Source organism: Choloepus didactylus, chromosome 15 (genome assembly GCF_015220235.1).
Source record: "Choloepus didactylus isolate mChoDid1 chromosome 15, mChoDid1.pri, whole genome shotgun sequence".
NCBI lineage: Eukaryota > Metazoa > Chordata > Mammalia > Pilosa > Megalonychidae > Choloepus > Choloepus didactylus.
In genome coordinates, this window is record NC_051321.1 from 54937149 (window position 1) to 54961760 (window position 24612).

At 36.7% G+C, this 24612-nt stretch overlaps 1 protein-coding gene and 1 pseudogene across 3 annotated transcripts in view; one reads left to right on the forward strand and one right to left on the reverse strand.

Moving 5' to 3' along the window:
* Nucleotides 1-24612, reverse strand: part of IPMK (inositol polyphosphate multikinase) — a 57590-nt gene that overhangs the window by 23086 nt on the left and 9892 nt on the right. For 2 of the 3 annotated variants that reach the window (XM_037804052.1, XM_037804050.1), the window contains exons 2-3: nt 6130-6224; nt 1624-1720 (exon numbers count right to left, since the gene is read on the reverse strand). In XM_037804052.1, coding sequence (XP_037659980.1) covers nt 1624-1720; nt 6130-6224 — 192 coding nt within the window. The remainder of the gene's footprint in view (nt 1-1623; nt 1721-6129; nt 6225-24612) is intronic. The other variant, XM_037804051.1, reaches the window with a different exon arrangement.
* LOC119510707 lies at nt 8141-17069 on the forward strand (annotated as a pseudogene).

The following is a 24612-nucleotide window of genomic DNA, read 5'->3' on the forward strand; positions in this document are numbered from 1 at the left end:
GAAAGAACTGAAACTGTGGAAATGTAACCCATAACCATTTTTGAAATTAACTAACTGCTTATTGAGCTGTACTTTGAAAGATAACACGTTTTTGTATGTATATTTTACAATAATGGAAATAGCTGAAGTTGCAGAACTGTGACCCATGACATTCTTCGAAATTTGCTCTGTAAATACTTGTTAAATCCTACTCTGAAAGTTACCACTGTTATGTATATATGTTAAAGTTCACAATAAAAAAATGCATTAAAAAAAGATTACACAAAGGGTACTATAAATGAAAAAAAGCTTTATTATTATTTTGTTAAATAAACACATAGTAATGCAAAACAGTATTCTACCGCAGTTTAACACTGTTTTTTATGATCCAGTGGCTGCAAAGTATAAAATTTCCCATCTTATATTTTTTTCTTTGACAATTGAAAGCATGAAGAGAAACATGATTCCATGAAGTTTCTAGCAAAATCAAAGGAAAACAATCTGCATGGTACAACCATTTTGTCCAACTTCTTGCAGAGCTAACAGAGAAGGAAAGGAATATGAAATCCCCTGAGGTAACTGTTAGTACTACTGGAACACTCTATATCATGTGTAGGCTTTTTTTCTCCTGTTCTTTTTTCCCTTGTTATATATATATGTTTTCCTCTCATTTCTTATATCCCTTCCGCTTCTCATCTCAGTAGCACGAATTATCTCCAGTTATATTCAAATAAGAGCATTATAGTTTATTATAAAGCATTCTCACATCAAGTATTATGTCTTCACAGGAAATCTATATGGTATTATTTTCACTTAATGGAATAAAAAGTAGAGGCTCAAAGAGATTAATGTGTTTACTTGAAATCAGTAAACAACCAAGGTAGAACATGAATCCTAGTCTTCTCACTTCAAAGTTATTGCTCTTTCTACATTAGTATACGATGACCCTCAAGATTATTTAATATTAAAAACCAAAGATTGTTGATCGCAAGCAAGTCCTTGCTTTGATTTTTAAATCATGTGCTAATATAATTCTAAACTAAAAAAACGTTACTTTCAATCAAAATATTTCCTCTTATGCAAATTCTGTATAGTGTACTTTTCAAAGTATTAATATTCTGCTTGCTCAGTTAATCTACCCCTTCCAACAAGCTTTTTAAACTGTACAGAGAGAGAACTGCTATGCCCTTAAAATTTGCCTCTAACTATGAAACTTACCAGCGTTTTTCAAAAGACTGCAATTTCAGATCTATAGGTAGGGGATGAAAGGATAGGAGGTAGGGAGGAAGCCATATGGAAATCTATTTTTCTGGATTCCCTACTCAAAATGGGAAAAGAAATTGAAAATAAACTAGAGAAAAAAATAAAAAGGAACATCTGTAAATTAATACAGCATTAAGCACTAACACATATACTCGCAATGAACTGTAACACATTGGCCATTTATGTGTGTATACCTTTTAAGATATTGGTTATGAAAAACAACAGTATTAAGTTTTGTCTAATAAAGTAAAAAAGGATTAGAGAGAGAAACACATATATTCTGTGTTTTTATATGACTAGTCTTGATTTTACATAAAACCTCTTTAAAAGTCACTCATGCTCATGAATTAAGACTAAAAGACAGATTTTTTTCAGGATTACCATTTGGTGCAGTGGGAGGTGACCAAATGCCATAATATTTGGGTAGATATTTTCGTAGCTCTAGAAGAACACTGTCACTACAATCAGCAGCATATACCTGAAACAAAGGTAAATATAACATTTGCAAGTTAGTTTCTTAAAATGATTGTATGTTATAATGCTTGCTTGTTGAGTTTCTTACAATGCTTTATAAATAACTTTTAAATGCCCTGCACATTTCTCAAATAAAACACAGAACAGCTGAGTCATAATTTATGAAGGTTTGAACTTCAGTTGGAAGTATATTAGGAATAAACAGAAAAGATCACTGGGAGTCTGTGAAAACTATGTATTGTTTAGAGCACTCCCTTCTAGTTTATCTGATTCTAGCCTTTCAAAGTCCTTGAATTATTTCACAACTCTGTAAATTGTAGGTAACTGATAGCAATGCAAAATAATTGTTGTCCATAGACAAGAAAATAAAATCTGGCAAGTGGAGATTCAACTGACTTCCCTCCACACCCCATGGGAAGGGGAGGAGTTTAGTATCCATGTGTAAATTTATTTCACCACCTTTTATTCCATATACATTTGAGCTTCTCTGACTTTTCAAACAGTTTTGATATCTGCCTGGTCCCCTCATTAAATACTGAGTTAAATAAAATCTTTAACAAGTATATATTTTACATCTGTATGGGAGTCATGATTTTATCTTTAAAAAAACATGTATCTTTTAACACAGTCTAAGTCTATTGCTCATTTAATTTCTTGGTTTATAAATAATAAGTCTAGACAACTAGAAATTTCTAGATACCCTGAAGCCAGATTCTAGGTTTTTTCCCCCTAGAAGAGGAGAAAAAAATACTTTTGTTTAAAAACAATTTGTAAGATATTTTATCCAATGAACTCTCCAAATACAGTCTACTTAATTATCAAAGACCACTAGAGTTAACTGCTGTTAAATGTTTACTAAAGCTTAGTATTAGAATTCTAATTATATCAAACCATATTCATGTCAACTAGTTACATAAAACATAATTCCAACTAAACTCAGTTGTAGCAGAGACTCACCAAATACCTATGTGCTGCATTTTATTTCCCAGCCTCCCCTGTCGACCCCCCTTAAAGGTCCATGTCTTCTCCATAAAGTTACCTTCCCTGGGTTCCAGTAATCACTCCCTCTCCTTGATCTTTAAGGAACAGGGATGGTACAGCTTTATCTCTTGCAGGCTGCCTTAAACTCTGACCACACCTTTGTAAATAGTCCCTTTTTATTAAACTGTCTGAGTATACCATTTGTTTCTTGATAGGGCCCTGACTCACACAGAAGGCAATTTCCTTAATCTGATAAGTATCTACCCAAAATTTAGAAAGTCATGCTTTAATAGAAAATGTTAGAAGCATTTCTCTTAAATTAGGAAGATGCCATCATTATTACCATCTATTCAGCCCTGAAGTGTAGGTCCTGGACAGAAGTATATGGATTTGAAAGGGGCACACAACAGTACCAATCAGAGAATATATAATTGTCTACATAGAAAACTCCAAAGAACCTCAGATCAATATGAATTACTAAGAGTTCACCAAGAATGCTAGATGTAAAACACTATGCAAAATCTATTTCATTCATGTATATTAACAATAGTTGGAAAGCTATTTTAAAATACTATTTACAATGGAAACTAAAAATAAAATACCTAGATTAAATCCAACAAATTATGGACAAGGCTTGTATAAATAAAATGTTTTCTTCAAAAAAGAGGCAGTATGTAGTGGTTAAAAGCAGACTCTGGAGCCAGACTGCCTAGGTTCAAATCATAGGGCCATCTTATTTACTATTTGAATGATCTTGGGTAAGTTATTAAAACTCATTATGTCTCAGTTTGCACACTTACAAAATAAAATAGGGATAACAGCATTACCTAACTCACAGGTAACTGTAAGGATTAAATTAGTGAATAGTGCTACAGCATGTACAATAGTACCTGGCACATAGCATTATGTAAATGTTAAATAAAATAGAGACAATGTAGATATAGAGATAAAAGTTCATAGAAAGGAAGATTCAATATAGGAAAAACATAAATTCTCTTCAAATTAATCAGAATTATTTATAAATATTATACATGATGTCATAACAACACCTTCAATATACAAAGAGTTAATACATTTCATTAAAAAAGGAAACCCAAGAGAAAAATTAGTGAAGGTTATACACAGGAAATTCATACAATATAATAAGAACAACAACAACAACAACAAAAAATACACTAGCAGCCAACAGCAATTAAGCAAACAAATGAGATACTATTTTTTTGTCTATAAGATTTGGTGAAATATTAACCACTCTATTGTGATGGTTTGAAGCTGTATGTAACCCAGAAAAACATGTTCTTAAATATAATCCATTCCTGTGGGTGTGAACCCATTCTAAGTAAAACCTTTTGATGAGATTATTTCAATTAAGGTGTATACCACCTCAATCAGGATGAGTTTTAATCCTATTACTGCAGTCCTTAATCGAAGAATGAAATTCAGACAGAGAGAGAAAAAGCCACAAGGAGCAAGAAGCTGAAAGAGAACCCAGAAGAAAAGTTAAGATACCAGGAGACACAGCAATGTGCCTTGCCAGGTGACAGAGGAACCAAGGATCACTGGCAGCCATTCTCAGAAGGCCACAATCTTCAGGGAGAAAGCAACACTTTGATGATGCCTTGATTTGGACATTTTCCTAGCCTCAAAACCATGAATTAATAAATTCCCATTGTTTAAGCTGAACCTTTTCATGGTATTTTCTTGAGCAGCCCAGGAAACTAAAACAACCATATATTCTTATAGCCTGTTGAATTAAAAAACAAAGGGCAATAAATAGTATATGCCGGAGTGCAGCTGTGAAGGACATTTGGAAGAGGAGCTACAGCCAAGAGGGACACTTTGAAAAGTACACAGGAGCTGAGAGAGCAGCTGCAGCTGAGAGACAGTTTGAAGATGGCCATTAAAAGCAGACTTTTGCTTCAGAGAAGCCAAGAGAGGAGAAACGCCCCAAGAGCAACTAAGAGTGACATTTTGGAGGAACTGCAGCCTAGAGAGGAACGTCCTGGGAGAAAGAAATTTTGAACACAGAACTTTGAAGCAGACACCAGCCACATGCCTGCCCAGCTAACAGAGGTTTTCTGGACACCACTGGCCATCCTCCAGTAAAGGTAACTGAATGTTGATGCATTACCTTGGACACTTTATGGCCTTAAGATTGTAACTGTGTAACCAAATAAATCCCCTTTATAAAAGCCAAAAAAAAAAAAAAAAAAAAGAGTATATGCCAAGATTTAAAATGTGAATGCTCTTTAATCCATCAATTTAATGTCTTGAAATCTATTCAGTAAAAACCTTGACGTGTACACAAAATTGCCTACTGGATATCACTGTAACATTGTTTGTAATAGCAAAAATTCTGAAATCAACTTAATATCCACTTATACAATCTACCCAATGGAGTATTATATAGCTGTTAAAATAAATGAAGCACAACTCTAAATACAACTCTAAGTTCATATATATTAACAATAGTTGGAAAGCTATTTTCAAAATACTGTTTACAATAAATGGAAACTAAAAATGAACCTAGAATAAAAATGCTCATTTTTCTTTTCTGATAAAGACTTTAATAATAACTGACTACTACCTTCAACTCATAATTATATAAAATTGATAATCCATATGTCTTGGTTTGCCAGAGCTGCTATGACACATACCATATAATGGGTTGGTTTTAGCTACAGGTATTGGCTCATAATTTCAGACACTAGATGTCCAAAATAAAGATACCCGGCAAGGTCATGCTTCCTTTGGAGTCAGTACCTTTCTGGTGATGTCAGTCCTCCATCACATGGCAACGTTCTTGATCTCCTGTGGCTTTCTCCGATTTCTGGCTTCTTCCCATTTCTACTGACTGTGTCCAATTTTCCACTCTTTTAAGGTCTCCAGTAATACGGATTAAAACCTACCCTGATTCAATTTGGTCACACATTAACTAATAATATTATCTTCAAAAGGTTCTATTTACAAATAGGAACATGGAGTAGGATTACAAACATGTCTTTTGTTGGGATATGATTTAATCTAATCTATCATACCACATTACTATACATTTTCCCCCAAAAGATAACTTCACAACTCTTTACAAGAAAATTAAAACATCTGCCTAAAAATAGTTCACCGCTTCTTCTACAAATAGTCTCTCAGTTAAGTGTTCTCAAATTGTGGGTTATAACCTGTTAATTGAAATCAGTTTAGTAGTTCAGAATAAGGAGACTTAAAAAAAATGAAACGGAGTAGAAAATACTAGAATGCATCACAAACAGTAAAGATAAGCATTGTTTTTCATGAAGCTTTTGTTTCAATTATACATTCATAGTGTTTCAATTATATATTCATAGTTTACTAAGATGTGTAAAACATATTTCTTACTGTAAGTCACCACCAGAAAACTCTTGAAAAACACTTTGAATACAACAAAACAAATCTTACCTCACTTACCATATTATAGAATTCCAGCTCTCTTGGACCCCGTGGAGGGGGTTGTAACTGTTTCAAAACTGTGCCATCTGGATGTTGTAGTATACCTATGGGACAAAAAGCAGAAATTTTTAAGTTGCTTGATAATAGCATATCTTGCTTAATAGGATTGATTTCTTCCTGAAGTTATAAGTAAACTACTTCATAAATACAAGAATTTTCTTTTACTCATTTCAAACATCTTAACATTCAACCAACATGTTTCAGCGCTTGTTATATGAAAGCACCAGAACACAAATTCTGAATAGCTTAGGGTTAGTCTCTCCAACCACCATTTCCATTCTGAGACCCTCAGGCTTTCTAATAAATAGAGTATATGTGTAAATTTTTATAGAAATTCTTAAGTAGTAAATTTTTCCCAAGATATTAACTTATAGTGAAACAAGTAGCAGGTTAAAAACAGCATAAACTGACCTCATTTTCATAAGAAGAAAAAAAATACATGTTAACAGTGGCCATGTGAATTACCTAGTTGGTAATTTTTTAAAATTTCTCTCATCTGCTATATGAAAGCAACTAAAAAGATTCCCTGCATCAGAGAAGATGCATATGGTTGTACATGTGATACAAGTACACCTAGCCAAGGGGATAAGGACTATAATTAGGCACCAAGTCTGGAGCTCTGACAGGTGGCAGAAAGGGGCACCTTTTCATAATCGGTCTACTCAAAGAAGCAGTCTTTTTCTAAAGTTAACATACATGTACTTGCACTAGCCCTGTTTTTGTACCATGAAGACTCATTCCAAAGTTGATATGTTAAAAACTTAAATCTTCACACATTGGGATTTCAGAAAACTGTACAGAAGAGGACACAACCAGCTGCAAATAAATCTATTTTTAAATTGATAAAACATGCCACTTGAATTTTTATTTTTTATTTTTTGGCAAGTGTCACAAAGTTTTAATGGCAAAATGCAAATGCAGATTATTTTAATCAATATAAACAGAAAGTCTCAACTTAAGATGCAATGATCTAAGTTATTTAAGACCTGGATACAGAATAGAAGGGAGGTAAATATTAATCCACATGAATAAGACTAGTTGGTAAGTAATATAAAGATTTTGTGACTTCAAGGAGTAGTCTAACATAACAAAAATCACCAAAAAGAACTTTTGCTTCTGAAGGATAGGATGTAGAATAAGAAAAGCCTTCGTTCCAATAATGACACTTTCTATGGGCCTAATGAAAAGTGGTATATGCAAGGAAGACTTGATGATCTGAATTCCAGAGAAAAACTGGGGGCATTCTTAAATGAGAAGAGAACCATGGCAGCTTCCATACACTGGGGGCAAGCACCTGGTCAGGATAAAGGTGGGCCTGCCATTAAATTGACATTTTATTGGCAAGCAGAAATCAACCAAACTGTGAACAACAGTCTGGGAAAGCATACTTGATTACAGACCAAAATAGTCCCAAGCACAAAAACAGACTGTTTGTCCAGCAATCTCCCATACTATCTCCACCCAACAGAACCCCTCCAAGTTTCTGAGCAAGCAGTTGAGGAGGAAAAGATAATAATCCCAGACATTCTCACAATGAGTTGAATCCAGGATCCCAAAGTAAACCAACAGCATCTGGAATGGTACTCAAATCCCTCCTAGCTCAATCCCTGTCAAGGGAAAAAAATGGAGGCACTTTGAGCCAATAACTTATGAACCAATCTAAGACTGTAGCACAGCACTACCTTAAATAACTCTTAAGAGGAATATGTCTTATCAGTCCTACACCCTAAATACTAAACCAAGGAAAGGGCTTGTATTCTATGGGAAGCAGCAAAACAAAACAAAACAAAATTACATGGCAGTCCCCACTGCTCTTGAAATAAAATGTCTGAAATTCCATAAAAAATTATAAGACATAAAAAATTTCAGGAAAATGTGACACAAGAAAAAACATAGCTAACACAGAAGACAAAGTGATTCCAATTAGCAAACAAGGATTTTAAAAATAACAATTATAAACATGCCAAAGAAATTACAGGAAAATATGGCTATAGGTGCTAATGAGACGAGGTATTTCGGGAAAGAAATGAAAATTTCTAAAAAAAAAGAACCAAATGAGGCAGGGCAAGATGGCAGACTGGTGAGCTGTATGTTTTAGTTCCTCCTCCAGGAAAGTAGGTAGAAAGCCAGGAACTGCGTGGACTGGACAACACAGAGCAATCTGACTTTGGGCATACTTCATACAACACTCATGAAAACGTGGAACTGCTGAGATCAGCAAAATCTGTAAGTTTTTGCGGCCAGGGGACCCGCGCCCCTCCCTGCCAGGCTCAGTCCCGTGGGAGGAGGGGCTGTCAGCTCCAGGAAGGAGAAGGGAGAACTGCAGTAGCAGCCCTTATCGGAAACTCATTCCACTGATCCAAACTCCAACCATAGATAGACTGAGACCAGACACCAGAGAATCTGAGAGCAGCCAGCCCAGCAGAGAGGAGACAGGCATAGAGAAAAAAAACAACACGAAAAACTCCAAAATAAAAGCGGAGGATTTTTGGAGTTCTGGTGAACATAGAAAGGGGAAGGGCAGAGCTCAAGCCCGAGCTCAGGCCCTGAGGCGCATATGCAAATCCCGAAGAAAAGCTGATCTCTCTGCCCTGTGGACCTTTCCTTAATGGCCCTGGTTGCTTTGTTTCTTAGCATTTCAATAACCCATTAGATCTCTGAGGAGGGCCCTTTTTTTTTTTTTTTTTTTTTTTTTTAATCCTTTTTTCTTTTTCTAAAACAATTACTCTAAGAAGCCCAATACAGAAAGCTTCAAAGACTAGCAATTTCGGCAGGTCAAGTCAAGAGCAGAACTAAGAGAGCTCTGAGACAAAACGCAATAATCCAGTGGCTGAGAAAATTCACTAAACACTACAACTTCCCAAGAAAAGGGAGGTGTCCGCTCACAACCATCATCTTGGTGGACAGGAAACACTCCTGCCCATCGCTAGCCCCATAACTCAGAGCTGCCCCAGACAACCCAGTGTGATGGAAGTGCTTCAAATAACAGGCACACACCACAAAACTGGGTGTGGACATTAGCCTTCCCTGCAACCTCAGCTGATTGTCCCAGAGTTGGGAAGGTGGAGCAGTGTGAATTAACAAAGCCCCATTCAACCATCATTTCAGTAGACTGGGAGCCTCCCTACACAGCCCAGCAGCCCAGAACTGCCCTGGGGGGACGGCACTCACCTGTGACATAGCACAGTCATCCCTCAACAGAGGACCCGGGGTGCACAGCCTGGAAGAGGGGCCCACTTGCAAGTCTCAGGAGCCATACGCCAATACCAAGGACTTGTGGGTCAGTGGCAGAGACCAACTGTGGCAGGACTGAACAGAAGGATTAGACTATTGCAGCAGCTTTAAAACTCTAGGATCACCAGGGAGATTTGATTGTTAGACCCACCCCCCATCCCTGACTGCCCAGAAACACGCCCCATATACAGGGCAGGCAACACCAACTACACACGCAAGCTTGGTACACCAATTGGACCCCACAAGACTCACTTCCCCGCTCACCAAAAAGGCTAAGCAGGGGAGAACTGGCTTGTGGAGAACAGGTGGCTCGTGGACGCCACCTGCTGGTTAGATAGAGAAAGTGTACTCCACGAAGCTGTAGATGTGATAAATCAGAGATAAGGACTTCAATTGGTCTACACATCCTAAAAGAACCCTATCAAGTTCAGCAAATGCCACGAGGCCAAAAACAACAGAAAATTAAAGCATATGAAAAAACCAGACGATATGGATAACCCAAGCCCAAGCACCCAAATCAAAAGATCAGAAGAGACACAGCACCTAGAGCAGCTACTCAAAGAAATAAAGATGAACAATGAGACCCTAGTACGGGATACAAAGGAAATCAAGAAGACCCTAGAAGAGCATAAAGAAGACATTGCAAGACTAAATAAAAAAATGGATGATCTTATGGAAATTAAAGAAACTGTTGACCAAATTAAAAAGATTCTGGACACTCATAGTACAAGACTAGAGGAAGTTGAACAACGAATCAGTGACCTGGAAGATGACAGAATGGAAAATGAAAGCATAAAAGAAAGAATGGGGAAAAAAATTGAAAAAATCAAAATGGACCTCAGGGATATGATAGATAATATGAAACGTCCGAATATAAGACTCATTGGTGTCCCAGAAGGGGAAGAAAAGGGTAAAGGTCTAGGAAGAGTATTCAAAGAAATTGTTGGGGAAAACTTCCCAAATCTTCTAAACAACATAAATACACAAATCATAAATGCTCAGCGAACTCCAAATAGAATAAATCCAAATAAACCCACTCCGAGACATATACTGATCACACTGTCAAACACAGAAGAGAAGGAGCAAGTTCTGAAAGCAGCAAGAGAAAAGCAATTCACCACATACAAAGGAAACAGCATAAGACTAAGTAGTGATTACTCAGCAGCCACCATGGAGGCGAGAAGGCAGTGGCACGATATATTTAAAATTCTGAGTGAGAAAAATTTCCAGCCAAGAATACTTTATCCAGCAAAGCTCCCCTTCAAATTTGAGGGAGAGCTTAAATTTTTCACAGACAAACAAATGCTGAGAGAATTTGCTAACAACAGACCTGCCCTACTGGACATACTCAAGGGAGCCCTACAGACAGAGAAACAAAGAAAGGACAGAGAGACTTGGAGAAAGGTTCAGTACTAAAGAGATTCGGTATGGGTACAATAAAGGATAGTAATAGACAGAGGGGAAAAATATGACAAACATAAACCAAAGGATAAGATGGCTGATTCAAGAAATGCCTTCACGGTTATAACGTTGAATGTAAATGGATTAAACTCCCCAATTAAAAGATATAGATTCGCAGAATGGATCAAAAAAAATGAACCATCAATATGTTGCATACAAGAGACTCATCTTAGACACAGGGACACAAAGAAACTGAAAGTGAAAGGATGGAAAAAAATATTTCATGCAAGCTACAGCCAAAAGAAAGCAGGTATAGCAATATTAATCTCAGATAAAACAGACTTCAAATGCAGGGATGTTTTGAGAGACAAAGAAGGCCACTACATACTAATAAAAGGGGCAATTCAGCAAGAAGAAATAACAATCGTAAATGTCTATGCACCCAATCAAGGTGCCACAAAATACATGAGAGAAACACTGGCAAAACTAAAGGAAGCAATTGATGTTTCCACAATAATTGTGGGAGACTTCAACACATCACTCTCTCCTATAGATAGATCAACCAGACAGAAGACCAATAAGGAAACTGAAAACCTAAACAATCTGATAAATGAATTAGATTTAACAGACATCTACAGGACATTACATCCCAAATCACCAGGATACACATACTTTTCTAGTGCTCACGGAACTTTCTCCAGAATAGATCATATGCTGGGACATAAAACAAGCCTCAATAAATTTAAAAAGATTGAAATTATTCAAAGCACATTCTCTGACCACAATGGAATACAACTAGAAGTCAATAACCATCAGAGACTTAGAAAATTCACAAATACCTGGAGGTTAAACAACACACTCCTAAACAATCAGTGGGTTAAAGAAGAAATAGCAAGAGAAATTGCTAAATATATAGAGACGAATGAAAATGAGAACACAACATACCAAAACCTATGGGATGCAGCAAAAGCAGGGCTAAGGGGGAAATTTATAGCACTAAACGCATATATTAAAAAGGAAGAAAGAGCCAAAATCAAAGAACTAATGGATCAACTGAAGAAGCTAGAAAATGAACAGCAAACCAATCCTAAACCAAGTAGAAGAAAAGAAATAACAAGGATTAAAGCAGAAATAAATGACATAGAGAAAAAAAAAACAATAGAGAGGATAAATATCACCAAAAGTTGGTTCTTTGAGAACATCAACAAGATTGACAAGCCCCTATCTAGGCTGACAAAATCAAAAGGAGAGAAGACCCATATAAACAAAATAATGAATGAAAAAGGTGACATAACTGCAGATCCTGAAGAAATTAAAAAAATTATAAGAGGATACTATGAACAACTGTATGGCAACAAACTGGATAATGTAGAGGAAATGGACAATTTCCTGGGAACATATGAACAACCTAGACTGACCAGAGAAGAAATAGAAGACCTCAACCAACCCATCACAAGCAAAGAGATCCAATCAGTCATCAAAAATCTTCCCACAAATAAATGCCCAGGGCCAGATGGTTTCACAGGGGAATTCTACCAAACTTTCCAGAAAGAACTGACACCAATCTTACTCAAACTCTTTCAAAACATTGAAGAAAATGGAACACTACCTAACTCATTTTATGAAGCTAACATCAATCTAATACCAAAACCAGGCAAAGATGTACAAAAAAGGAAAACTACCGGCCAATATCCCTAATGAATATAGATGCAAAAATCCTCAACAAAATACTTGCAAATCGAATCCAAAGACACATTAAAAAAATCATACACCATGACCAAGTGGGGTTTATTCCAGGCATGCAAGGATGGTTCAACATAAGAAAATCAATGTATTACAACACATTAACAACTCAAAAGGGAAAAATCAATTGATCATCTCAGTAGATGCTGAAAAAGCATTTGACAAAATCCAACATCCCTTTTAGATAAAAACACTTCAAAAGGTAGGAATTGAAGGAAACTTCCTCAACATGATAAAGAGCATATATGAAAAACCCACAGCCAGCATAGTACTCAATGGTGAGAGACTGAAAGCCTTCCCTCTAAGATCAGGAACAAGACAAGGATGCCCTCTGTCACCACTGTTATTCAACATTGTGCTGGAAGTGCTAGCCAGGGCAATCTGGCAAGACAAAGAAATAAAAGGCATCCAAATTGGAAAAGAAGAAGTAAAACTGTCATTGTTTGCAGATGATATGATCTTATATCTAGAAAACCCTGAGAAATCGACGATACAGCTACTAGAGCTAATAAACAAATTTAGCAAAGTAGTGGGATACAAGGTTAATGCACATAAGTCAGCAATGTTTCTATATACTAGAAATGAACAAACTGAAGAGACACTCAAGAAAAAGATCCCATTTTCAATAGCAACTAAAAAAATCAAGTACCTAGAAATAAACTTAACCAAAGATGTAAAAGACCTATACAAAGAAAACTACATCACTCTACTAAAAGAAATAGAAGGGGACCTTAAAAGATGGAAAAATATTCCATGTTCATGGATAGGAAGGCTAAATGTCATTAAGATGTCAATTCTACCCAAACTCATCTACAGATTCAATGCAATCCCAATCAAAATTCCAACAACCTACTTTGCAGACTTGGAAAAGCTAGTTATCAAATTTATTTGGAAAGGGAAGATGCCTCAAATTGCTAAAGACACTCTAAAAAAGAAAAACGAAGTGGGAGGACTTACACTCCCTGACTTTGAAGCTTATTATAAAGCCACAGCTGCCAAAACAGCATGGTACTGGCACAAAGATAGACATATAGATCAATGGAATCGAATTGAGAATTCAGAGATAGACCTTCAGATCTATGGCCGACTGATCTTTGATAAGGCCCCCAAAGTCACTGAACTGAGTCATAATGGTCTTTTCAACAAAGGGGGCTGGGAGAGTTGGATATCCATATCCAAAAGAATGAAAGAGGACCCCTACCTCACCCCCTACACAAAAATTAACTCAAAATGGACCAAAGATCTCAATATCAAAGAAAGTACCATAAAACTCCTAGAAGATAATGTAGGAAAACATCTTCAAGACCTTGTATTAGGCGGCCACTTCCTAGACTATACACCCAAAGCACAAGCAACAAAAGAGAAAATAGATAAATGGGAACTCCTCAAGCTTAGAAGTTTCTGCACCTCAAAGGAATTTCTCAAAAAGGTAAAGAGGCAGCCAACTCAATGGGAAAAAATTTTTGGAAACCATGTATCTGACAAAAGACTGATATCTTGCATATATAAAGAAATCCTACAACTCAATGACAATAGTACAGTTGGCCCAATTATAAAATGGGCAAAAGATATGACAAGACAGTTCTCTGAAGAGGAAATACAAATGGCCAAGAAACACATGAAAAAATGTTCAGCTTCACTAGGTATTAGAGAGATGCAAATTAAGACCACAATGAGATACCATCTAACACCGATTAGAATGGCTGCCATTAAACAAACAGGAAACTACAAATGCTGGAGGGGATGTGGAGAAATTGGAACTCTTATTCACTGTTGGTGGGACTGTATAATGGTTCAGCCACTCTGGAAGTCAGTCTGGCAGTTCCTTAGAAAACTAGATATAGAGTTACCATTCGATCCAGCGATTGCACTTCTCGGTATATACCCGGAAGGTCGGAAAGCAGTGACACGAACAGATATCTGCACGCCAATGTTCATAGCAGCATTATTCACAATTGCCAAGAGATGGAAACAACCCAAATGTCCTTCAACAGATGAGTGGATAAATAAAATGTGGTACATACACACGATGGAATACTACGCGGCAGTAAGAAGGAACGATCTCGTGAAACATATGACAGCATGGATGAACCTTGAAGACATAATGCTGAGTGAAAGAAGCCAGGCACAAAAAGAGAAATATTATATGCTACCACTAATGTGAACTTTGAAAAATGTAAAACAAATGGTTTATAATGTAGAATGTAGGGGAACTAGCAATAGAGAGCAATTAAGGAAGGGGGAACAATAATCCAAGAAGAACAGATAAGCTATTTAACGTTCTGGGGATGCCCAGGAATGACTATAGTGTGTTAATTTCTGATGGATATAGTAGGAGCAAGTTCACAGAAATGTTGCTATATTAGGTAACTTTCTTGGGGTAAAGTAGGAGCATGTTGGAAGTTAAGCAGTTATCTTAGGTTAGTTGTCTTTTTCTTACTCCCTTGTTATGGTCTCTTTGAAATGTTCTTTTATTGTATGTTTGTTTTCTTTTTAACTTTTTTTTTCATACAGTTGATTTAAAAAAGAAGGGAAAGTTAAAAAAAAAAAAAAAAAGAAAAGAAAAACAAGGAAAAAAAAAAGATGTAGTGCCCCCTTGAGGAGCCTGTGGAGAATGCAGGGGTATTCGCCTACCCCACCTCCATGGTTGCTAACATGACCACAGACATAGGGGACTGGTGGTTTGATGGGTTGAGCCCTCTACCACAGGTTTTACCCTTGGGAAGACGGTTGCTGCAGAGGAGAGGCTAGGCCTCCCTATGGTTGTGCCTAAGAGCCTCCTCCCGAATGCCTCTTTGTTGCTCAGATGTGGCCCTCTCTCTCTGGCTAAGCCAACTTGAAAGGTGAAATCACTGCCCTCCCCCCTACGTGGGATCAGACACCCAGGGGAGTGAATCTCCCTGGCAACGTGGAATATGACTCCCGGGGAGGAATGTAGACCCGGCATCGTGGGACGGAGAACATCTTCTTGACCAAAAGGGTGATGTGAAAGGAAATGAAATAAGCTTCAGTGGCAGAGAGATTCCAAAAGGAGCCGAGAGGTCACTCTGGTGGGCACTCTTATGCACACTTTAGACAACCCTTTTTAGGTTCTAAAGAATTGGGGTAGCTGGTGGTGGGTACCTGAAACTATCAAACTACAACCCAGAACCCATGAATCTCGAAGACAGTTGTATAAAAATGTAGCTTATGAGGGGTGACAATGGGATTGGGAAAGCCATAAGGACCACACTCCACTTTGTCTAGTTTATGGATGGATGAGTAGAAAAATAGGGGAAGGAAACAAACAGACAAAGGTACCCAGTGTTCTTTTTTACTTCAATTGCTCTTTTTCACTCTAATTATTATTCTTGTTATTTTTGTGTGTGTGCTAATGAAGGTGTCAGGGATTGATTTAGGTGATGAATGTACAACTATGTAATGGTACTGTAAACAATCGAAAGTACGATTTGTTTTGTATGACTGCGTGGTATGTGAATATATCTCAATAAAATGAAGATTAAAAAAAAAAAGTCAATCCATTTCTGGTGTTTTGCATTCTGCCAGCATTAGCAAACTAGAACAACAGTCATGTGACCGAATCCACTGATTCCATACAACCAAGTAGCTCACCTAAAAAGAGTATTTTGTAAGGCTCGTCAGGCTGTTTCTCAAAGCAGTTCAGAGATTCAGGTGCCCTTGTTGGGCTCCTAAGGAAGCTCAGAAATAGAGTTGCCACTATTGTCTTCTAATCCTAGTTCAGAGACAGCTTCAAGTGGATTAACTACCAAAACTAGTTCAGAGACAAGTGTTTCATCATCAGTTTCTAAAAACAGTTCCTCATCAGGCACATCCTGGATAACTTCCAAATATATCACTGCGGTCTTCTAAAAGCACTTCCCAGGTAGCTGCATCGCTGTTAACTTCCAAGAGCAGCTCCCAGAGCAGTGGATCTCTGGTTTCCAAAAACACTTCCTTAGCAAGTGTGTCCCAGCTGGCTTCTAAGAGTAGTTCTCAAACTAGCACATCACAGTTGCCTTCTAAAAGTACTTCACAGTCAAGTGAGAATTCAGTCAAATTCTCCTGTTGCAAGTTAACCAGTGAACATGTGAAACAGAAGCAGCCTTTTTTAATAGACTGTATACAACCGTGGCATGGAAGTTGGTAGCTGTTGGTGGTTTTAGTCCCACTGTGAATCATGGAGAGCTCCAAAATGCAGCTATTGAGGCTCTGAAAGCAACACTGGATGTGTTTTTTTTGTCCCAGTAAAAGAACTGGCAGATCTTCCTCAAAATAAGAGCTCTCAAGAAAGTATTGTTTGTGAATTGAGGTACAAGTCAGTGTATTTGGGCACTGAATTTGGGCAGTTGCATCAAGAGAGGCATTGAAATTATTTCTCAAGAAAACAGTGGTGGTAAAAATATGTAAACGAAAATACAGGGGTAGTGAAATAGAAGATTTAGTACTCCTTGATGAAGACTCAACCTGTAAACTTACCTCCAGCATTAAAACATCCTCAAGAATTACTATAATGTCTCCAAAAGATAACTGCATAAAACATAGTATCTGAAGAGAAAAACTGGCTTACTTTTGCATAATGTAAAACACGGGCTTTCAAAAATTTTATATTGCTTTTTTCCAATTTTGCAGAAAATTTACATTCTAGCTCTCGTCACACAATACAAGTTGTAAATAATTTGTGAGTGACAGTATATATTAAAAGGTATGCATAAAACAGCATACTAGTATGCTGGTTTATTTGTTGAGGAAAATACTGTCTTCTATTTTTAATGATACGTTAGGTACGATGTGTAGTTCCATAGCATCTTAAAACTTTTGTACTACTTTCAATTTGGTGAAAATGTATTAAGTTGTCTACCATTCCTTTCATTTTTTTTTTAAGCTGATTAAACCTTCAAATCAAAGAAAAGGGGACCACAGTATTTGACTGTCTGAAAGTCTGTGAAACTTAAGGTTTTCAGAATGTTGCCCATAATGTCAAACATGTCTGTTAAAGAATAAAAGAAAAAATAGTTGCCTCAAAAAAAAAAAAAAAAAAAACAAGAAAGAGCTAAGACCAAAGACCCAACTAACAACTGAAGAGGCTGGAGAATGATCAGCAACCTAACCATAAAGCAAGTAGAAGAAAAGAAATAACAAAGATCAAAGGAGAAATAAATGATATGGAGAACAAAAAAACAATAGAGAGAATAAATAAAACCAAAAGTTGGTTCTTTGAGAAGATCAACAATATTGACAGATTCTTAGCTAGACTGACAAAGTCAATGAGGGAAGACTCAAACAAACTGAATCAGAAATTACAGTGGGATAATTACTACAGATCCCAAAGAAATTAAAAAAAAAAATGAGGATTATGGAAAACTGTATGTCAACAAAGCCAGACAATTTAGAGGAAATGGACAATTTCCCGGAAACACGTGAACAACCTAGACTGACCCAAGAAGACATAGAAGACCACAACAAACCAATCACAAGCAAAGAGATCCAATCAGTCATCAAAAATCTACCAACGAATAAAAGCCCAGAGTCAGATGGCTTCACAGGGGAATTTTACCACTTTCCAAAAAGAACTGACAGCATTCCTGCTCAAACTCTTTCAAAAAAATTGAAGAAAAAGGAACACTGCCTAACTCACATTATGAAGCTAATATCACTGTGATACCAAAACCAGATAAGATACTACAAAAAAAGGAAAACTATAGGCCAATATCCCAAATGAACAAAGGTGCAAAAATTCTCAAGAAAATACTTGCAAATCAAATGCAAAAGCACATTAAAAGAATTATACACCACAACTAAAAGTGGTTCATTACTGGCATGCAATGATGGTTCAACAAAAGAAAATCAACTACTACAATACAACACATTAAAAAATCGAAAGGGAAAAAAGTCAAACAACCATCTGATAGACACTGAAAAAGCATCTGACAAAATCAACATTCCTTTTTGATAAAAAACACTTCAAAAATTAGGAATTGACGGAAACTTCCTCAATATGATTAAGGGCGTGTTAAAAAAACCCACAACCAGCACAATACACAATAGTGAGAGGCTGAAAGCCTTCCCGCTAATATTGGGAATGAGAGAAGGATGCCCACTGTCACCTCTATTGTTCAACTTTGTGCCAGAAGTTTGAGCCAGAGCAATTTGCCAAGGCAAAAAAAATAGAAGGTATCCAAATTAGAAAGGAAGAAGTAAAACTGTCATTCTTTGCAGATGATATGATCTTATATTTGGAACATCCTGAGGAATCAATGACAAAGTTACTTGAGCTAGTAAATTCAGCAGAGTGGCCGGATACAAGACTAAGGAACATAAGTCAGTAATGTTCATATAAACTAATAATGACCTAACTGAAGAGGCTTTCAAAAAAGATTCCATCCACAACAGCAACTAAAAAAATCAAGTACTAGGAATAAACTTAACCAAGGACATAAAACACCTCTATACAGAAAATTACAAAGTTTTACTAAAAGAAATAAAACACGACTTAAATAGGTGAAAAGATATTCTGTGCTCATGCATAGGGAGGCTAAACGTTATTAAGATGTCAATTCTACCCAAACTGATCTACAGATTCAATGCAACTCCAATCAAAATTCCAACAACCTATTATGCAGACTTGGAAAAGCTAGTTATCAAATTTATTGGGAAGGGAAAGGGGCCTCGAATTGCGAAAATCCTAAAAAACCCTAAAATCCTAAAAAAGTGAGAGGACCTACACATCCAGACTTTGAAGCCTACTATAAAGCCACAGTGGTCAAAACAGGATGGTATTGGCACAAAGGTAAACATATTGATCAATGGAATTGAACTGAGAGTTTGGAAACAGACCCCCAGATCTATGGTCAACTGATTTTTGATAAGGTCTCCAAATTCGCCAAACTGGGACAGAACAGTCTCTTCAATAAACGGGGCTGGGACAACCAGATATCCATAACCAAAGGAATGAAAGAGGACCCCTACCTCACACCTTATATAAAAATTAACTGGAGGCGGGGCAAGATGGTGGAGCAAATGAGGTGTAGGTTTTAGTTACTCCTCCAGGGCAGTAGGTAGAAAGCCAGGAACTGCGTGGACCAGACACCGCAGAGCAATTTGACTTGGGAATACTTCATGCAACACTCACGAACATGTGGAACAGCTGAGATCAGCGAAATCTGTAAGTTCTTGCACCCAGGGGACCCACGCCCCTCCCAGCCATGCTGTTCCATAGGAGGAGGGGTCATTTGTGCTGGGAACGAGGACAGAGAACTGCAGTTGCGGCTCTGACTGAAAACTCAGACTGCTGATCGGAACTCCAAATATAGACAGACTGAGACCAGACACCAGAGAATTCGGGAGCAGTCAACCCAACGGGGAGGAGATAGGGCGAGCAAAAACAGCAAAAACCCAAAAATAAAAACAGAGACTTTTTGGAGTTCTGGTGAACACAGAACGGAGAAGGGCAGGGCTCAAACAGAGTCAGGCTCATATGCAAATCCAGAAGGCATGGTCCCTGGTCTGAAGAGCCGAAGAGCCAGGTTCTCTGCTTTCTTGATTGTTCCTTAATGGACCTAATCTCCTTGTCTCTCAGCATTTCAATAGCCCATTACATCTGCAAGGAGGGCCCTTCTTTTTTTTTTTTTTTTTTTTTTTATCTTTTTCTAAAAGAATTACTCTAAGAAGCCCATTACAGAAAGCCTCAAAGACTTGCAATTTGGGCCCAGACAAGAGCAGAGCTAAGAGAGCTCTGAGACACAAAGCAATAAGTCCAGTGGCTGAGAAAATTCGCTGAACACCACAACTTCCCAAGAAAAGGCGGGTGTCCGCTTACAGCCATCTTCCCAGTGGGCTGGTAACGCTCCTGCCCGGCACCAGCGCCACAGCCAGAACTGCCCCAAACCCAGTGTGACGGGAAGTGTTTCCAACAACACACACACACACACACATACACACACACACCCCACAACCTTGATTAGTTTACTAGAGCACTTATAAGCTCAGACAGAAGGAGAGATCTTGCTACCGCCAAGAGGGACACTTTGAAGAATGCACATAAGCTGAAAGAGGAGCAGCAGCTTACAGAGACATTTTGGAGATAGCCTTTGAAGGCAGACTTTTGCTCCGGAGAAGCTAAGAGAGGACAAATGCCCCAAGAGCAACTGAGAGTGACATTCTGTAGAGAAGCTGAAGCCTAGAGAGGAACATCCTGGGAGAAAGTCATTTTAAAACCAGAACTCCAGAGCAGATGCCAGCCACGTGACTTCCCAGCTAAGAGGTTTTCTGGACGCCACTGGCCATCCTTCAGTGAAGTTACCCCCTCACCTTGGACACTTTATGGCCTTAAGACTGTAACTCTGTAACCAAATAAACCTCCTTTATAAAAGCCAATCCATTTCTGGTATTTTGCTTAGGCAGCATTAGCAAACCGGAACACTAAGTTTATTCTTCAGAAACTCAAATCCTCTAGAGAGCTCCTATGCCAGCTAAGTCCCAAAACCCAGAGGCAATAGCCTCTTCAAGAACATCAACCAGATGTGTCCCCTTTTTCCATAATGTGGACACCCCTTCAACATGAACAAATTTGCCCAGATGTCTCTGAAGATCAGGAAAGTGATTAAACTCAAGGAAGGGGTAGCAACAGAGAAGACCAAATTTAACAAAGGATTATGAATACTGAATCTCTATATAATTTTATTTTTCTTAGTTGACAGGCTATTAGAATAACTAGAAGGAAAGAATTGAAATGATGGAGCTGTAACCCACAACATTCTTCGAAATTTGCTCTACAGCTATTTGTTAAATTGCAATCTGTAAGTCATCACCTTTTCTCGTATATGTTATGTTTCACAGTAAGGAAACAACTGAAACTATGGTACTGTAACTCATAACATTTTTGGAAATTTCCTCTATAACTACTTGGTGAGTTGTACTTTGAAAGTTACTACCTTTTTGCATATGCGTTGTATTTCACAATAAGGAAATAACTGAATCTGTGGAACTGTGACCTATGACATTCTTTGAAATTTGCTCTCAAAATACTTGTTGGGTTGCACTTGGAAAGTTATCACTTCTATGTGTAAAGTTATCACTTCTATGTGTATATGTTATATTCCACAATAAAAATATGATAAAAAAATTATGAACAGCTTCATGCCAGTAAACCCAACAACTTAAATGAAATGAACAAATTCCTTTTAAGACAAATTATGAAAGCAGACACAATATTATTCAACCACAAAAAAGGACTGAAGTTCTGACACATGCTACAACATGGAGGAACCTTGAAAAATTATGTTAAGTCAAACAAGTCAGACACAAAAAGACAAATATTGCATGGTTCCACTTATACTACAGAAACTGAGATTAAGCATTTAGAAACTTTTTTAAGGCAGTGTTTTTCAACCTCAGCACTGCTGATATTTTGAGCCCAATAATGATTTGTTGTGGCACTGTGGCCGTGAAACCTAACATATACAGAAAAAGGTGATGACTTACAGATAACAATTTAACAAATAGCTATAGAGCAAATTTCAAAGAATGCTATGGGTTACAGCTCCACCATTTCAATTCTTTCCTTCTAGCCATGTTTAGCAGTACCTGTGATCACTATCCATTAGATACCAGTAACACCCTTCCCATCAGTTGTGACAACCAAAAATGTCTCCAGACATTACTAAATGTCCGAGGGAGGAAATCATCCCCTTCTCCCAACTACTGTTTAAAAATAATTTGACAGAGGAACTTTATCTGTTCAACCTAATAATTAAAAATAGGACCTTTGGGAAAAAACTGACATAAAAAGAAATAGAAAATCTAAATGACCCTATGTCTATAAAAATATTGAATTCATAATTTAAAACGCCTATGAAAACTGCAGGCACAAATGGCTTTCCAACTAATTTGGTTTATTGGTTTAAATATTTCAAAAGGAGTAAATATATTGATGCTTTGGAGAGTCAGAGTTCTCAATGATGAAGAAAGGAGATACAGATATAGAATAGGAGGGGGGCAAAGATGAATCTGTGGTGTTACATCTAAATTATAGATATGAGTATGAACTCAAAAATTTTAACAATATTAAATTATATATTTCCTAGTCTAGTCTACTGAAAGGGCAGATGGCAATCAAACCCTAGGAGCAATGAGCACACCTAGTCCTCAGATCCTAGTTTCCAAACACCATTTATCCCTAAAGGAACCAGAGTTCTCTGAAGAAAAAATGGTACATTCCAGGGCTAGGGCAAGGAAAGTACAAAATGAACACGGAACATACTTTTATGAAAAAATGTTAGAAAATGCTTTAAAAAAAAATCAGTAAACATCAAAAAAGAAACAGAAGCCAGCTTGAAGAAACTCCCACTGCCCAAAACTGGGAGAAATTGAGCATCAAAATAAGCAGCAACAATAATGGATAGCATCCATCCATTTAAGTTTTTAAAAATCCGTTACTCCAACCTAATAATGAATGAATTAATGAATGAGACAAGAAACCTATTCGTTAAAGTAGAATACCAACTAACAAATGTAATAGGAATGACTGAGTATTACCATTTTGTAACTATCATAGTAATAAGTAAGTCAGTAGGTTTAAGTCATAAACTTTCAAAAATTTCATGGTTATTAAAGATAAAGAAAAAATGAAGAACTACTTCCAAATGACAAGCAACCAAAGAGTCATGACAACTAAATGCAATGTGTGATCCTGGATGGGGAAATTAATGCTATAAAGAATATTATTGGAACAATGGTAAAAAAAAAAAATGTTAAGTATTCTGAATTTGATAATTTTACCATATTTAAGTAATAAAATGTCCTGTTTTTAGGAGATAAACAATTAAGTATTAGAGGAAAGGGGTCATGATGTCTGCAATTTACTTGTGAATGGTTTTGCAAAATAACAAAAATACTATCATATACAGAGAGTGATAAAGCAAAGGTGGGAAAATATTAACAGTAGGTAAATCTAGATGAATGGCATACATTAGTTCATTGTACTACTCCTGTAACTTTTCTGCAAGTATGAAATGTTTTCAAAATTTAAAATGTGTTTTTTAAAGGCTGTATGATTTACAGCAGCATCAAGTATTTAGGGAAAATCTAGTGATTAATGTGTAAGACCTCTACAATAAAAACTGCAAATCACTGAGGGAAACTGAAGACCTAAAAAAATGGAGATACTCCATTTCCAAGTAACAGAAGACAACAATGTAAAGAAATCAATTCTCACCAAAGCAATCTATAGTACAGATTCAATGCAATCCCAAAGAAAATTTCATTAGGTTTCTTTCGGAAAATGACAAGGTGCTTTAAAATCTATATGGAAATGTAAAGTGCCAGAAAATGTAGGATGCTTACTCTACCATTTATCAAGACTTACAAAGCAACTTTAATTAAAAGTGAGGTATTATTGCTAGGATAAATAAGCCAATGAAAACAAATAAAAGTACAAAAACAAATCCAGGAAATCAGTTGAATAAATTAGTGTGTATACACACAATAGACTACAATTCAACTTAAAATAAGATGAGGAAGAGCTCTATGAACTTATATTGATTTCTAGGATATGTTATTAAATAAAAAAAAAAGCAAAGGACCAAACAGTACATACAGCATACTATATTTTATGTCAGAAAAAAAGGGACATAAGAACTTTTATATAGATCTGCTTATTTTTGCAACAAGAAACTCAAAAAGGATCAATCAGAAAACAATGAAATTGTTTAATTACAAGGGATGCTGAGGAAAGCGGAATGGGGTAGAATGATAGGGAAGGGAGTAACACTTTCTATTTTATCTTTCCGGAAAGTTTTGACTTTTGGAAGCATGTTAATGTTATAAACATCCAAAAATATATAACTAAGTCAACAAAAATGCAATGGAAGGAACTGAATTTAAACAGAAACAAATGAATCCAACTGTATTTCAAACAGATAATGTTACCATAGGGAAGAGGGAAAAAATAAATAACAACAAAAAAACCTAATTTAATTATCTTTTGAACACAGTTTCTGACCAGATACTTTCAGCATTAGGGAAAAACCCATCTTGCACTCTTTATCAAAAGTTTGT